Raw genomic sequence first — 13,325 nt, 5'->3', positions numbered from 1 at the left:
TTTGCTTGTGAAAGACACTGTTAAACCTCTATTGATTCTTGAGGGCCCCATTCGTAGGCTATTTAGTCCATGAACTTGCTTTTCTTCAGGAAAAATAAAAAGGTATTTTGTACCAATTGTAGTACTTATTCGACCTGATAATGTTGCTTGAGGGCATGACTAACCCTCTCAACAGACTGTGAGAGATGAGAGATTTGAGGGCTCTCTTATCTTGTATTCCTCCCCCCCCCCATATCTGTGCCTGGTAATAGTAGGTGCTCATTAATAAATATTAGAATAAATGGGAAAATGTTAGGGAAAGAATGTACATGGGTGGACAGTCTCTTGCGACACAAAACTGGGTGGGCTCCAGGATACAGGAAAATAAAAGCATCAACTTGCCAAAGGAAGAGGAACATCTCCTCCCTTGGGAGGAACTGCAGATAAGCCTGGAGGGTGGACATGGTTTAGGTCTACGTGGAGAGACCGAAGCGTCCAAATCCTCAAGTCTTAACTCAAATGTCACCTCCTGCATTAAGTCTTTCCTCAATCTCCGACGGGCTGAGCCCAGCTCGGCTGTCTCTTTGGACTTTTTCCCTTATTAGCTGTTTATTTGTACACTTATCTTACTTCCTTTCCTAGACCGCGACCTCTCTTGAGGGCAAGAGGAACCCGGTTTCCCCACAGCCCACATGACAGTTACCACTCATTCATTGCGAGTTTATTGGAAGGATAAATGGGAGGGGGGGAGGGAGTGGAAGTAATCAGACATATTTGACATAGGAGATGCTTGCGCACAAGAGCCCAGTGAAGCGAAATCTCCAGACCCACAACTAAGCAGTTTACAGCGAAGCCCAGCTAAAAGAGTCCTACTCAACCTCCGCCTGGGAGCAGCAGGTATCCACCAGCTCCCCGGCAGCTTTGCTCTGAGGACCTCACGTCACTACCTCTCCGACTGCCCTTGTCAACGCCTGACTCGACACTGAAGACAGCCCCCCCAGCCCCCCGCCAAAACCCATGCTTCCTCGTCCTCCATCTGCAGCAGTGTCTCTGACTACATTTGGCCTTCTTGTCCGGGCCTCTCTCCTCTCCCGTGGCCCTCCTCCTCTCTCTCCATCACCACCAGCAGGGCGCGCGTCGGGGCAGCCCTGGCCGNCGGAAGCCGGTAGCCGGAAGCCGGAAGGGGGGCTGTGAAGACGTGTTCCGAGGAAGCCAGGGCCGGACCCGGCGGGGCCGGCGACATGGAGCCGCTGTACCAGCAAACGCACAAGTGAGGGCCGCGTGGGGGCACGGGCGGGGGCGCAGCCGGGCTGGGCGAGGCCGGCTCCCCTGGCTGGGGCCTCGGGCGTCCGCCAGTGTAGAGGCCGAGTCCTTCCGCCGGGGTGCTGCCAGGGGCAGCTCGGAATCTCTGTCTCTGGCGGGATGCCCAAGTCAGTGGCGGACGGAGGGTCAGGCCTGCTGCGTGGGGAAGTTGGGCCGGACGGCTCATGGGATCTTCGAGGTCGCGACTGTCTGCCAAGTAGACTAGATGAAGGGAAAGTCACACAGAGTATAATTGTTTGTCCTGCACCTGCCAACTTAGTGCTCTGGGTTGGTAGAGCTGGTGGGAGGCTGGGCCCGTACACATAGTTACTGTTCACTTGGAGAGTCAAGGGACCTCCGAAACAAGATCTAAGGTGTAGCGTGATTGGATGGAGTGTAAATGAACAGTACAAACAGAATCTTCTTTAGCAGTTTAGGAAGATCGATCATTGAGCTAAGGTGGTCAGAAAAAGCTTCACTGTAACTCACAGCTCCTAAATGGTGTGGGCCCCTACTCTTGATGGACACAAACCTTGCTACTGCTACACTTTTCCCACCTTTTGTTTTGATTTGGTTTTTACTAGAGACCATAACGATGAAGCGTTTCGTTTGAGTGAGTGAAAATACAGAACCTACTTTGTAACAGTATTAAAATGACAGAATTTGCTCTTACCCTGGAAGCCCTGTTCTCATATAAAAATTATAGGAACGGACGGGGCGCCTGGGTGGCTCCGTCGGTTGAGCATCTGACTATCAATCTCAGCTCACATCTTGGTCTCTGGGTGGTGAGTTCAGGTCCTGCGTTGGACTCCAAGCTGGGCATGGAGCCTACTTTAAAAAAAAATTATAGGAAGAAACTTAATCAGACCTGTGAGTCCACTGGGAAAGAAAGAAAACATTTCTTGTGTTACTAAGAAAGGACAGATCTTTTAGTCTTTTTTCCCTAAGTATTGAACCAGGCCTGAGAGTTCTGGTTCTAGACTTCTTCACCTTGTTTTCCTGATCTATAAAATGTTAGTTTGGGGCTCATTAAACTTTGAGGCTCCTTTCAGCTTCATGATACTGGTGATTGAGTGTCTTAAAAAGAAAACACCATCCTGTGAACATCAGCACTTAACTTCTGCAGTTGCAGAAATTAATGATTATGGCTGAATTGACACAACAGTAACTGCGCATATTAATTTTACTGGAACTTTGAACCCAACCTGTAGTTATCTCTTGCCGTGTCCCTGACAGTACGTTGGAATGAAATCAATACTTTAAAATTGTGTATCTTGAAAACCCTTAACTGCCTGAGCAATGAGTGGTGGGGAGAGAGGGGGAGATGAAAATCAGAATAAACATTGTACACTTAAATAATACTGCATTAGGATGAACTTTATAGAGGTATAAGTGGCCAGGCTTCTATTTTTGATATTCCAGTGGTTGTAAAGGTGCCCGTATTTNAAACCCATGAACCATGAGATCATGACCTGAGCCAAAGCCAGACACTTAGCTCACTGGGCCACCCAGGTCCCGGTGTCCCTGAGCTTCTGATTCAGTAGGTCCAGAGCACAAGAAGCTCTATTTTTAACGAGCTCTCCATGTGATTTTGATGAGCAGCTGGGTGTGAAAACTGTTACCTTATCTAAATAGACCCATTTTTCCTTTTTGATTTTGCCTTCTGGTGAGAGGCTAAATGTAGAAGAGGCAGGATGGGTGAGGTGAAAATGACCAGATGGTTCCCGCTACTTTTAAGTAAAGTAAAAACAACCACAAACATTTGTATGATGCTGTGAAGGTTACACAGCAATTTTGAATTGCATTTGGATCTATGCAATTTAAATAATTGTGACTATTATTTATGTGTGTACCCTGTTTTACCTGCTCACAGGGGTCAAAGGCAGCATGGATACAAAATGGGTGTATATGAAGAGATGAGGGTACTTCCATGGACTTGTAAAAAGCAATTTCATTTTAAAATTCTTCCTAGAACTCTACCAGAGACTGTTTTTTTTTTGTTTGTTTGTTTTTGTTTTAATAGCAACAGTGACCTTGCTTTCCTACTATTAGGTCTCTCTGCTTGGTGATGTTCTTACCCAAGCCCACCACGGACCCTGTGCTGGACAGGGCTGGGACTTCTGATTTCTAGTGTCCACACCCCCACATCCTGCCTGTGTGTCACCTGTTCCTTATTGTTTTCAAGTGTGTTGTCTGAATTCCCAGTTCAGCTTAAAACAGACTGGCCACGGGGCTCCTGGGTGGCTCAGTCAGTGAAGCGTCCAACTTCGGCTCAGGTCATGATCTCATAGTTCGTGGGTTCGAGCCCCACGTCGGGCTCTGTGCTAACAGCTAGCTCAGAGCCTGGAGCCTGTTTCAGATTCTGTGTCCTCCTCTCTCTCTGACCCCCCCCTGCTCATGCTGTCTCTCTCTCTCTCTCTCTCAGAAGTAAATAAAACATTAAAAATTTTTTAAAAATAAAATAAAACAGACTTGTCACTTGGCATATAGTCGTTTCCCTCCCTACGCCATTTGTACTTGCTTTGTTGTTTTGCATTTATTTCCTCTCAGCCATGAAATGTAGAGATTGGAATCATTTTCTTGGCTGTATCTCTTCTAGTTCACTCAAAGCAAATAGACCTTAGATGGGCGAGGTCAGTACTGTTCTCTGCAACTTTAAAGTTTATCCATTTTGGCTCAGAAAACGGTGTAAGCCACCTGAAGGGTGTTTATAGGGTGCCTGTTGCCATCATCCCTCACCCTGTCCTCATAGACTTTAAAAATTGAAAGGGACTGGCAAAATCTTCCGTTCCAATTCCCTTTAGTCAGGAAGACCCTTTATAAAACCCAAAGCACTTCATGTGCCCTGTGTTTAAACGTGCAGCAGCTCCTTTTCTTCTTCTTTCTTTTTTCCTTTCTCTTTTTTTTAAGTCTATTTATTTTGAGAGAGAGAGCACGCGCATGCGCGAGTGCGAGCGTGAGTAGGGGAGGGGCAGAGAGAGCAAGAATCCCAAGCAGGCTCCAAGCTGTCAGTGCAGAGTCTGACATGGGGCTCGAACCCATGAACCGTGAGATCATGACCTGAGCCTATCAAGGGCTGGATACTCAACTGACCGAGCCACCCAGGCACCCCCACCCCCTTCTTCCTTTTTGTGAAGAGAGAGTTCATAATTATTCTTGGGTTTTTGTGGGGCGGGGCAGGTTGAGCTGAAACCTGCACTCTTGAATGAGCTCTTGGTTCTAGATCAACCTTAAGGAGCAGAGGGGAGAACAAGCCCAGTCCTCTTCCTGGATGTCAACTCTAGATTTTTGGAGAGCACCAGCTGCCCCATTTTAATTTAGGGTTTTTTTTTTCCCCTTTTTTCTTTTTCTTTTCTTTTCTCGGAGGCTTATTATTGCTAGCTCTTTTGACCATTTCTCCTCATGACTTGATGTCTAGACTCTTTCCCAGTCATCCTGTTCACCTATCTTCCATTGGGGGAAGCTGTTAATAGGGTCCTTTAACAGACGGTTCCCAGAATGGAATGCCATTCGATACTACACTGGGGACTTTTTTAAAAAAAGTCTTAAGTCAGAATACTTTTCATCCCTGAGGAATTTCATCTTACTATTTTAGCCTAAATAAAAAATGTTAATAATTTGTTTTGTGGCACAATGTCCTAACCTCTCATTTTCATCAACGTAAGTTGGTTTTTTCAAAAATCTTGAATAAAACATAGAGCCGAAGGCAGTCCCATGGTAGAATGCTGGAAATCTTTGCTAGCATCCCTTGGATACCATTATTTAGCCTGCTATGAAGCCCCCTTCCTTAAAGTTTAAAGTATTTGTCACTCCGTGGGAGAAACGTGATATCTCATTATTTTTAATCTGCATTCTCCTGATTACTAGTCAGGTGGAGTATCTGTATATATCTATTGGCCATTTGGATTTTCTTTTCTGTCATTTGCCCTTTGCCCATTTTACAAAAGTGCTTTGACTTTTCCTATTGTAGCAATCTTTTTATATATTCTAGACATTAGTCCTTTCTTACCTGCTGCAGGTTTCTTCCAGTCTCTGCCTGTCTTTTTATTTTACTTTTTTATAGTGCCTTTGGTGTAGACCGATCTTTTGGCTTAATGTAGTCAAATTGATGAGTCTTGTGGTTTGTGTGGTGTGGGGGATAGTTTTGATTTTTGTCTTGTTGAAGAAATTCTTCTTCGACCTGACCTCATCATATGCATCCCTGTATTTTCTCCAGAAAGTTTCAAAGCCTTTCTTTTTACGTTTGGGCTTTAGACCATCTTGAGTTTATTTTTGTGTATCACGTGAAATAACTTCTATGCGGGTAACAGACTGAGCCTTCGCCATTGTTTGTAGTCTGTTCCCACGCATTTATGTCATCAAGTCCCCACATACGGAAGACTCTTTCTGGACTCCATTCTTTGCTCTTGGGTCAGGATTAGAGTTCGTCTGTCTCTGCACTGCTACGGTGGTTTTTGTTTGTTTGTTTTATTATTATGGCTTTGTAATAGGTCTTAATAGCAGGTGGGTCAGGCCATCCCTCTCATACTTAATTCAGAGTTGTCTTGGATGTTCTTTGCCCCCTGCTCCCCCACTTTTTTAATTATGTTCCTGTTCCTGTCAGTGATGCTGCTAATTTTCACATTTGCTCTCTGAAGCTCCTATTGAAAATGTACCTCGCTGCCTACATGCAGGCCTTCAGTAAAATCCTAATTCTCCTTTCCATCAGCGTTGCCCTGCAGGCCTCTTGCTGTTTCTATGGTTACCCTGATCCAGATGTTGGTTGACTCAAGCTGTATCCCTACATGGGCCTCCACCTCTCCATGTGCCCTCATCCTGCACTATCAGGGCTTATGTTACTCGAGTAGCGGTGTGGGCTCTCCATCGCTAGTAGTGATTTCTAGTTTCCTTTCAGGGCCGTGGGTCTTACATAGGTGCACTCAGAGTCATCAGAGCGCTGACCTTGCTTCTGGTACCCTGGGTGGTCTGTAGAGGCTGCAAGAAAACCCTGGAAAAGACAAAACAAAGTTGAAACCAAATTTGGGCTCCTGGCTTGCACTGGTAAATTTGGGTTCACAGTTTGCGGTGCTCATGCTGGAGGCTGGTTGCTGCCCTTTCCTTCAAAGGTTGGAGGTGACGTAATGGCTGAGCAGACTCCTTTCCTGTGCCTCTGGTGTGAGAGACCAGAAGCACCGGGAGGCGGTGGTTGGGGTAGCATACGCAGTATTCCAGAACTGATCACTGAGGGTGACTTGGCCAAACCCTGAGGAGCGTCCAGACAGTGCCCCGGGCCTGCCATCTGAGACCAGGCCAGAGAGCCAGGGTACGGCGTTGCATTTCCAGTGAGATGGCCGTTGCCTGGTATTGCCAGGGCAAGACGCTTACCAGACAGGTGATCGTGGTCTTTCAGGACCTTCCTCTGAGAGTTTTCTCTGACAAAGCCTTCATCCCTTCTCCCCTCTGACCCCCGCATTCTCTCAGGCAGGCCCACCTGCTTGTGATCCAAATGACATGCCTTTTCGCTTCTCCTTTTCTTCATCTCTTCCTTCATCGGGTCATGTCTTCCATCTTGAAAATGCTCTTCAGAACCCACTTCACCCCACCGGTTTCCCCCGGCTCACTCTTTTACTTTCTTATGTCTGCTTGGCACCACGCCACTGCGCATGGTCCCTCGGCTTCCTTTTTATTTGTACTTACATGTGTTCGTGTTCTCTTAACTCTACTTGGGACTTTTCGTGTCTATCTGGCCTGTCATTCTTAATTACATTGTTTCTCAAGGACAAGGATTATCTGTCTTGCCCTTTGACTCTCCCTCATACAGACCAGTGCTTAGCACATTGGGTCAAAGAACAGCGAGTGGGATTGGCTGGGTCCAGATTGAGGGTTATCACTTGCTGTGTGACCTTGAACAAGTTACATAACCTTTCTGGGCTTCAGTTGTCTTATTTATAAAATGAAGATGATAATGGTCCTTTCCCCATAGAGTTATTAATTTTGCAGAATGTCTCCGACGTGTCAGGCACCCAGTAGGCGCTGCCTATCAGTGTTCTTATTAATATTCATGGTAAAATATTAGAAACCAGGCTGAAACAGGTGGCTTGAGGTGCCACTTACACATTTTACAGTTTAATGACGCCGTCATTTTAAATCACTTACACGTTGGCATTAGAGAACTTGTCTTTCCTGACTAAAGCACTGTTGATTACTCCTGTCTCACTCATTTCCTCTCTCTTCCTTTGATAGGCAGGTCCATGAGATCCAGTCTCACATGGGACGCCTGGAGACGGCCGACAAGCAGTCTCTGCACCGTGAGTAATTAACTGTGGAGCCCGGAGTCCTTTCTCTGATGACACGATGCTAATGGGCTGGGTTTCCTGACCGCCTTTCTGCCTCGGGGGCTTAATGATTCCGCGCAGAAGGAGTTCTGTTGTGAGGGGTGGACAGAAAAACCCTCTGGCAAAGCCCCTGACTTCCCTGATTGCGCCCCGTGGAATCCCGCAGCCCTTATCCCCCATTACCCCGCAGCTCACCCTGACAGGGCCCTGTGGGAATGGACCTCGTCTCCTCTGTCTTAATCTAATTACCGAGCCCTGAGAGGAATGTACTCCGTACAGATTCAGCGACGTTTAACTGGAATTGGTCACTTCTTCTGAGCTGAGGACTGTGGCTTTTTAGGAGGATTATTCAGAAACTGCAAAGCAATATTAATTAGTTTAGTTCCCACACCCGGTTTCATTTAAGAAGAGCACTGCTTTTTGCTTCACAGTTTTCCCGTTGGCAAGAAAAGGTCCTTTTTCCGAGCTGGTCCTGCAGACACCGCTGGTGGCCCACGCGCCGCAGAAGCCCCCGCTCACCTCCCTACTCGGCTATCGCCGTGCCCTTTCCTGTTTGCTCGTGCCTCTTCGCAGCGTCAGAAAGCATCTCTTTTCTGGGGTCTCTGCCCCACCCCGTTCTAATCTAAAGTTCATATGTTAGCTGCCACAGGCTGGCCTACGAGTGTGATGTTGCCGTCTTCACTGTTGTGTCTTTATTGGGCAAGAAGCAATCTGGGTACCCTCCCCCCCTTTTTTTAATGTTTATTTATTTATTTGAGAGAAAGAGACAGAGCACGCGAGCAGGGGAGGGGAAGGGAGAGCGGGAGAGAATCCCAAACAGGCTCTGAGCTGTCAGAGCAGACCCTGTTGTGGGCCTTGATGCCACGAACCATGAGATCACGACCTGCGCTGAAATCAGCGGTCGGACACAGTCAGATGCTTAACGGATTGAGCCACCCACGCGCCCCCGGGTGCCCTTTTCTATGTGTGGTTTAGTTTCTATGCATGTGCACTGTTTGCCTTCCCAGCATTCTCACTGTCACATGATTAGAAATGGAAAAGAGGTCATGTTGACTGTTTATCAAAAGAGCTAAGGAAAATGACGGTATTTATCATATCTTCACCTCTGTGGACTCTCTCCTGGGCCTTTCCTAGTGATATTTGGTCTATTTTGGGGCCTCCAGCATCAGCCTGCCCGTCCTTATGGAAAGCCTCAAGGGAGCTCTTCTGTGTGTTTCACATACTAATCTTCCCCTTTGTGCTTTTTTTTTTCTTTTAACCTCATTACTGTAGGGAATTCAATTGGCAGCCTTCTTACTAGATATTTATAACTCGTATCTGAGAATAATCTCAAAGGAAAAGAGACCTCATTCCATTTCAGAAGATACTGCGTTTTGCTTAAAATATTTTATTGGACAACCTAAATATTCATTTTATGTTCTAAAGGCAGGAAATTTATTCCTACAGATTTATCTGTAGCTTTTTAAAATATTGGAGTTGTTATAGCATTAACAGCTACATGTGTATATGCATGTGTGTATTTAGAACAACATTTACAGAGTCACTTAGCATGACTTGAATTTTTTGCCATTATTCAGTGATATATGCGTTTTTTCCTCTTCAGATGTGTTTCTTTGAATTTATTGGATATGGAAAAAGACGTGTTTATCGTATCATTTTAATTTAAGCTCACTGTCTCTTTTCCAGCAATTATTCTGTTTTCTCTTTTGTGCAGTTGTAGAAAATGAAATCCAAGCAAGCATCGACCAGATATTCAGCCATCTAGAACGTCTGGAGATTCTGTCCAGCAAGGAGCCCCCTAACAAAAGGCAGAACGCCAAACTGTGAGTGTCTCGACGCCTCTGGCCCGGGGGAGGCTGTCAGATGCCCTGAAAAATCCCTTTACCCATTGAAGAACTGAGACTCTGCAGAGATGAAGGGCCCCTAAAGGGCACGATTCCGTTTCAGAGATACTTCCTCAAAATAAAAGGCCTGTGAGGTTAGTGGCTCAGAGAGCCTTGTGTCTCCTCATGTTGGGTCATTTTGAAATTTTGCCTCCAGTACTGTTTTTCTGGCCAGACCCATGGCCATCCTTGAAGCCTGCCACCGCCAGGGAGATGTGCCCTGCCCTCTGGTTCCCGCTGCGTCCTTGGATGAAAGTGAAATCTTGCCCTTAATCACCTCAATCAGCCGATTTATAATCAGATGCTGATCTAACGTCTCACATTCCCCCATGAAATGAAAATGAAAACCCTCACCACCTCCAGCCCAGCCCCTGCTCCCAAAAGCTCTTATGAAACTTTGTTGATGCTTTACTCAAAAGATGCCCTTGGGCTCCTTCTGGAAAAGCGATAGAATCCACAGAAGGTCAGGGAGAGGTCCTTGAGCCTGTGTCCTGTCACCTGTTCCCTGTCATGCACCCAGAAGCAGAGACCAGCAGATGCCTAAGCAAAGCTACTTAGGCACGTGCTACAACTGTGCTTTGACCACAGGCTGCCTCTCTATTTTCATCATGATCAGAATCAGATCATTCTGGGGGTTGGGGGAGCAGCATGCAGTGGCGTCAGGAGAAGTGAGGAATTGTCTGTCTTGAATACAAAGCCCGGCCACTCAAATTGTGCAGCCCTGGGTTCCCGGAAGGTAATCTCTCTCTCCATCAATTCCAGCCGTGTTGACCAGTTAAAGTATGATGTCCAGCACCTGCAAACTGCTCTCAGAAACTTCCAGCATCAGCGCTACACAAGGGAGGAGCAGGAGAGACAGCGAGACGAGCTTCTGTCTCGCACCTTCACCACTAATGTAAGCCAGGCTCCCGGTNTGGAGCGTCATCATCTTAGGGGGTGTCTGAAGCTGACTGCCTGGAAGTGACAGTGGACTTTGTGCCTTGCCACAGACACTAGCCTAAGGGGGACCTCCTTCTCTAACACAAAAACCCAAAGTGGAAGCAGTTAAATTGAACGAGCGGGCAGAGGGGTGAAAATACCTGGTTTGACTGAGAGGCAGACGTTCCTGTGGTGGAAACGTTTTTCTGATCGGACAGAGACAGATGATTAGAACCGAGACCGTTTGTCACGAGGGGCAGCATTTCAGAGCTGCCTTCGGGCGCTGGCTGTGTGCCGTGTACGTGTGTGGTTCCAGTGTCAGGTGTGCTTACGATGTGCTTGTCCCGAATCTGAGCAACAGTTTGGAGGCATTTGTTAACAGGTCTTTTGTTTTGGATGGATTGCTTGACTTGAGCCTGTTCGAAAGTGGCCTGTCGGTGTGCGTGTTCGACTTTCGGAACACCCTTGCCCCTGCCCCTTGGTCTGAATAGGATCGTTTCCTGCGCATATGTGGCTATAGATGGCTATAGGACATGCTGGCCTTTTTCAGGTCCCGCATAATGTATTTCTACCAAGTGAGGTAGGTTTTGGGTGTTTTGTTTTGTTTTAACAGAGAGGTTCATTTTCTAAAGAGGTCTTAGCTTTTTAAGCCTGCCATCAGGATTCAGGTCTGCTTCTCTGGTGTAAGCAGTCAAGTGACAATGATTAACAATTCAGAGGTGTGATGAGGACATGTTGGAGGCATACTGNCGTCCCTCCCTGGGTCCCTCCCTCCGGAACTCATTTCCGTAGTTCCAAGTGTTCATAGCTGCCTTTCAAAAGTGTAACAAACTATACAACATGCCAAAAGGCGTGTGGGCTTTTGGTCGTTACGGCTTGGGGTATTCAAACCTCTTCTAGGTCGGGGATGATCGCTCAGAATTCTTTATCGTTGCTTATCAGCTCAGTGCGGTGCTGTGCAGACAGTGCCCCTTAATCAGAGTTGACTTGCCATGGGGACTCCTTGCTGGTCATCATGTAAGTGGGAAGTACATATGTTTTTCTGAGTGATAATGCCCCGTTAGCTCTACCCTTTCAAGCAGAAAGGTAAGAAAGATTTGTATACAGAAGGCACTCAATAAGTGCTTGTCCAATGAAGAGAACCCTCTCATTGGTTCATTCAAACGCTGGCGTCTTGTGACCCGTTGCGCATCAGCTGTATGCAGAACACTGTTTAAGATGCTGGGAGTAATGCTTGTGGAAAAGTGAAAAGCCGTGGTCCCTGCCTGCTTCTCGGGAAACTCCAGTGTTAGCAGGGGGCTCCAAGAGCAGGTGCGTGAAAATGATTCTGAGCGTGCGCGGCAAAGAAGAGGTGCTTTAACCTCTTCGTGATGACTGAAAGAGGGGAGAGAGACACAGCATGGCAGAAGAGTGCGCGATCGCCAGGACATGGGAAAGAGGGAGCTACGGCCAGTCCTGACTGCTTTCCGTATCCAGTCCACTTTCAGTGTAGACTTAGAGCCCCGGGGCCAGTCTCGGCGTTTCTTCCTACAGGATGGTTAAGAGGGCCCACTCTGCACTCAGTAGTGAGACACAGGCCCTGCCGGACCGAGCAGCTCTGTGTGATCTTAGACCTCTCTGAGCTTCAGTTTCTTCACCTCTGCAATGGGGAGAGTACAGTGACTATGTTGTGATGTTAGAATGAGAATTAAGTGAGCTTAGGGTCATGAGCACGCAGGGTGGAAAGCATCTGATCAGTGTCCGGTTTTTCTCCCTTCATTTCTTTACAGCCCTTTCTTGACTGCTGAGGAGAATTGTCCCACCCCGAATACCCATTTGGCCTTCATCTCCTCTGTCTTTAGTCTCCATCTAATTGTAGAGATGAGCTGTGGATAAGATAGCTGAACAAAAGCAAACATGTAATGTTAACTGTGTTAAGGGAAAGCCAAGGAAAGGAACATTAGGAACAAACTAAATAAAGAGAGAAGTAATCAGAGAAGGCCTTCAAGAGAAGCCCAGGGAGGCCTTGAAGGACTGATGTTTTTTCCTAAGTGGTGGTCATGGATGAGAGGCAGGAATTACCAGGCCGTATATAGTGGAATTCATTTGGAAAGTGCCAAGTCTGAGGAAAGTTGCTCTTCCTCTGAGTGAACAGAGGCCCCTCCAGGTCTTTGCTTTCTCTTCTCTGTCCGGTTCCTCCGATTCTCACACCATTCCCTCTGGCTGTCCCTCTGGCTTGGCCTTGGCCAACGGGCAGAGCAGTCAGACGCGCTGGGACCCCAGGAGCTGACGAGCCGGCAGAGCTAATCCTGTGCCTGCATCTCTTTCACAGGACTCTGACACCACCATCCCAATGGATGACTCGCTGCAGTTCAACTCCTCCCTCCAGAAAATTCACTACGGCATGGACGACCTCATTGGAGGCGGGCACAGTATTCTGGAGGGACTGAGGGCCCAGAGACTGACCTTGAAGGTGGGGGCTTTTCTGGGGGACAGGGACAAGGCCCCTTGTTCTGGCCTCCTCCAACAGTTGGATACCCACATTGACGTCTTGGGTACATATCCTCGCATTTTGATATTTTGGTGGTGAGGCATAGCCTCGAGTCTGGGATCCTTTCTTTTGGAGCTGAAGTCTGAGGAATTCACAAGTGACCACCTAGCCTTCACCTGTAGCTGTTTCTTGTGCTCACAGTGGCATCTCTTGGCATCTAGGTCTTTTTCCATTTATTGAACTTACCACGAAAGTGGTTGCCATGATGGGAACCAGTAAGACCAAGAAATTCCACAATTGCAGAAATTACAGAATGCACAGTTCTGAGAAGGCAGACATGGCCACACTTGGCACCTCGCCCTCATGTGGTTTTCCAGAGAGCCCTTCCTGCGGCCTACCTGATAGCTGAGACCTTTGTGCTCCTGGGGGGGCGGGAGGGGGGGCACAGGGCTGCCTGGG

The 13,325-nt window shown here is 47.3% G+C and overlaps 1 protein-coding gene across 4 annotated transcripts in view; it reads left to right on the top strand.

Moving 5' to 3' along the window:
• The first annotated feature begins 1,140 nt into the window (after window positions 1–1,140).
• GOSR2 (golgi SNAP receptor complex member 2) overlaps window positions 1,141–13,325 on the top strand; it is an 18,796-nt gene continuing 6,611 nt past the window's right edge. Inside the window, exons 1-5 of one of the 4 annotated variants that reach the window (XR_013339124.1) lie at window positions 1,143–1,249; window positions 7,504–7,568; window positions 9,310–9,418; window positions 10,241–10,373; window positions 12,708–12,848. Coding sequence is in view for 3 of the 4 variants with exons in the window: in XM_077780294.1 (XP_077636420.1) it covers window positions 1,221–1,249; window positions 7,504–7,568; window positions 9,310–9,418; window positions 10,241–10,373; window positions 12,708–12,848 (477 nt within the window). In the remaining variant the exon portion in view is untranslated. Of the gene's footprint in view, window positions 1,250–6,633; window positions 6,653–7,503; window positions 7,569–9,309; window positions 9,419–10,240; window positions 10,374–12,707; window positions 12,849–13,325 lie in introns of those variants that run through there. The other 3 variants (XM_077780294.1, XM_077780295.1, XM_077780296.1) reach the window with 3 other exon arrangements.

Source organism: Crocuta crocuta, unplaced genomic scaffold, assembly GCF_008692635.1.
Source record: "Crocuta crocuta isolate KB4526 unplaced genomic scaffold, BGI_CrCroc_1.0 scaffold288, whole genome shotgun sequence".
NCBI classification, from domain to species: domain Eukaryota; kingdom Metazoa; phylum Chordata; class Mammalia; order Carnivora; family Hyaenidae; genus Crocuta; species Crocuta crocuta.
Note: the sequence above shows the minus strand (reverse complement) of the source record. Positions and strands in the feature narration are given on the sequence as shown.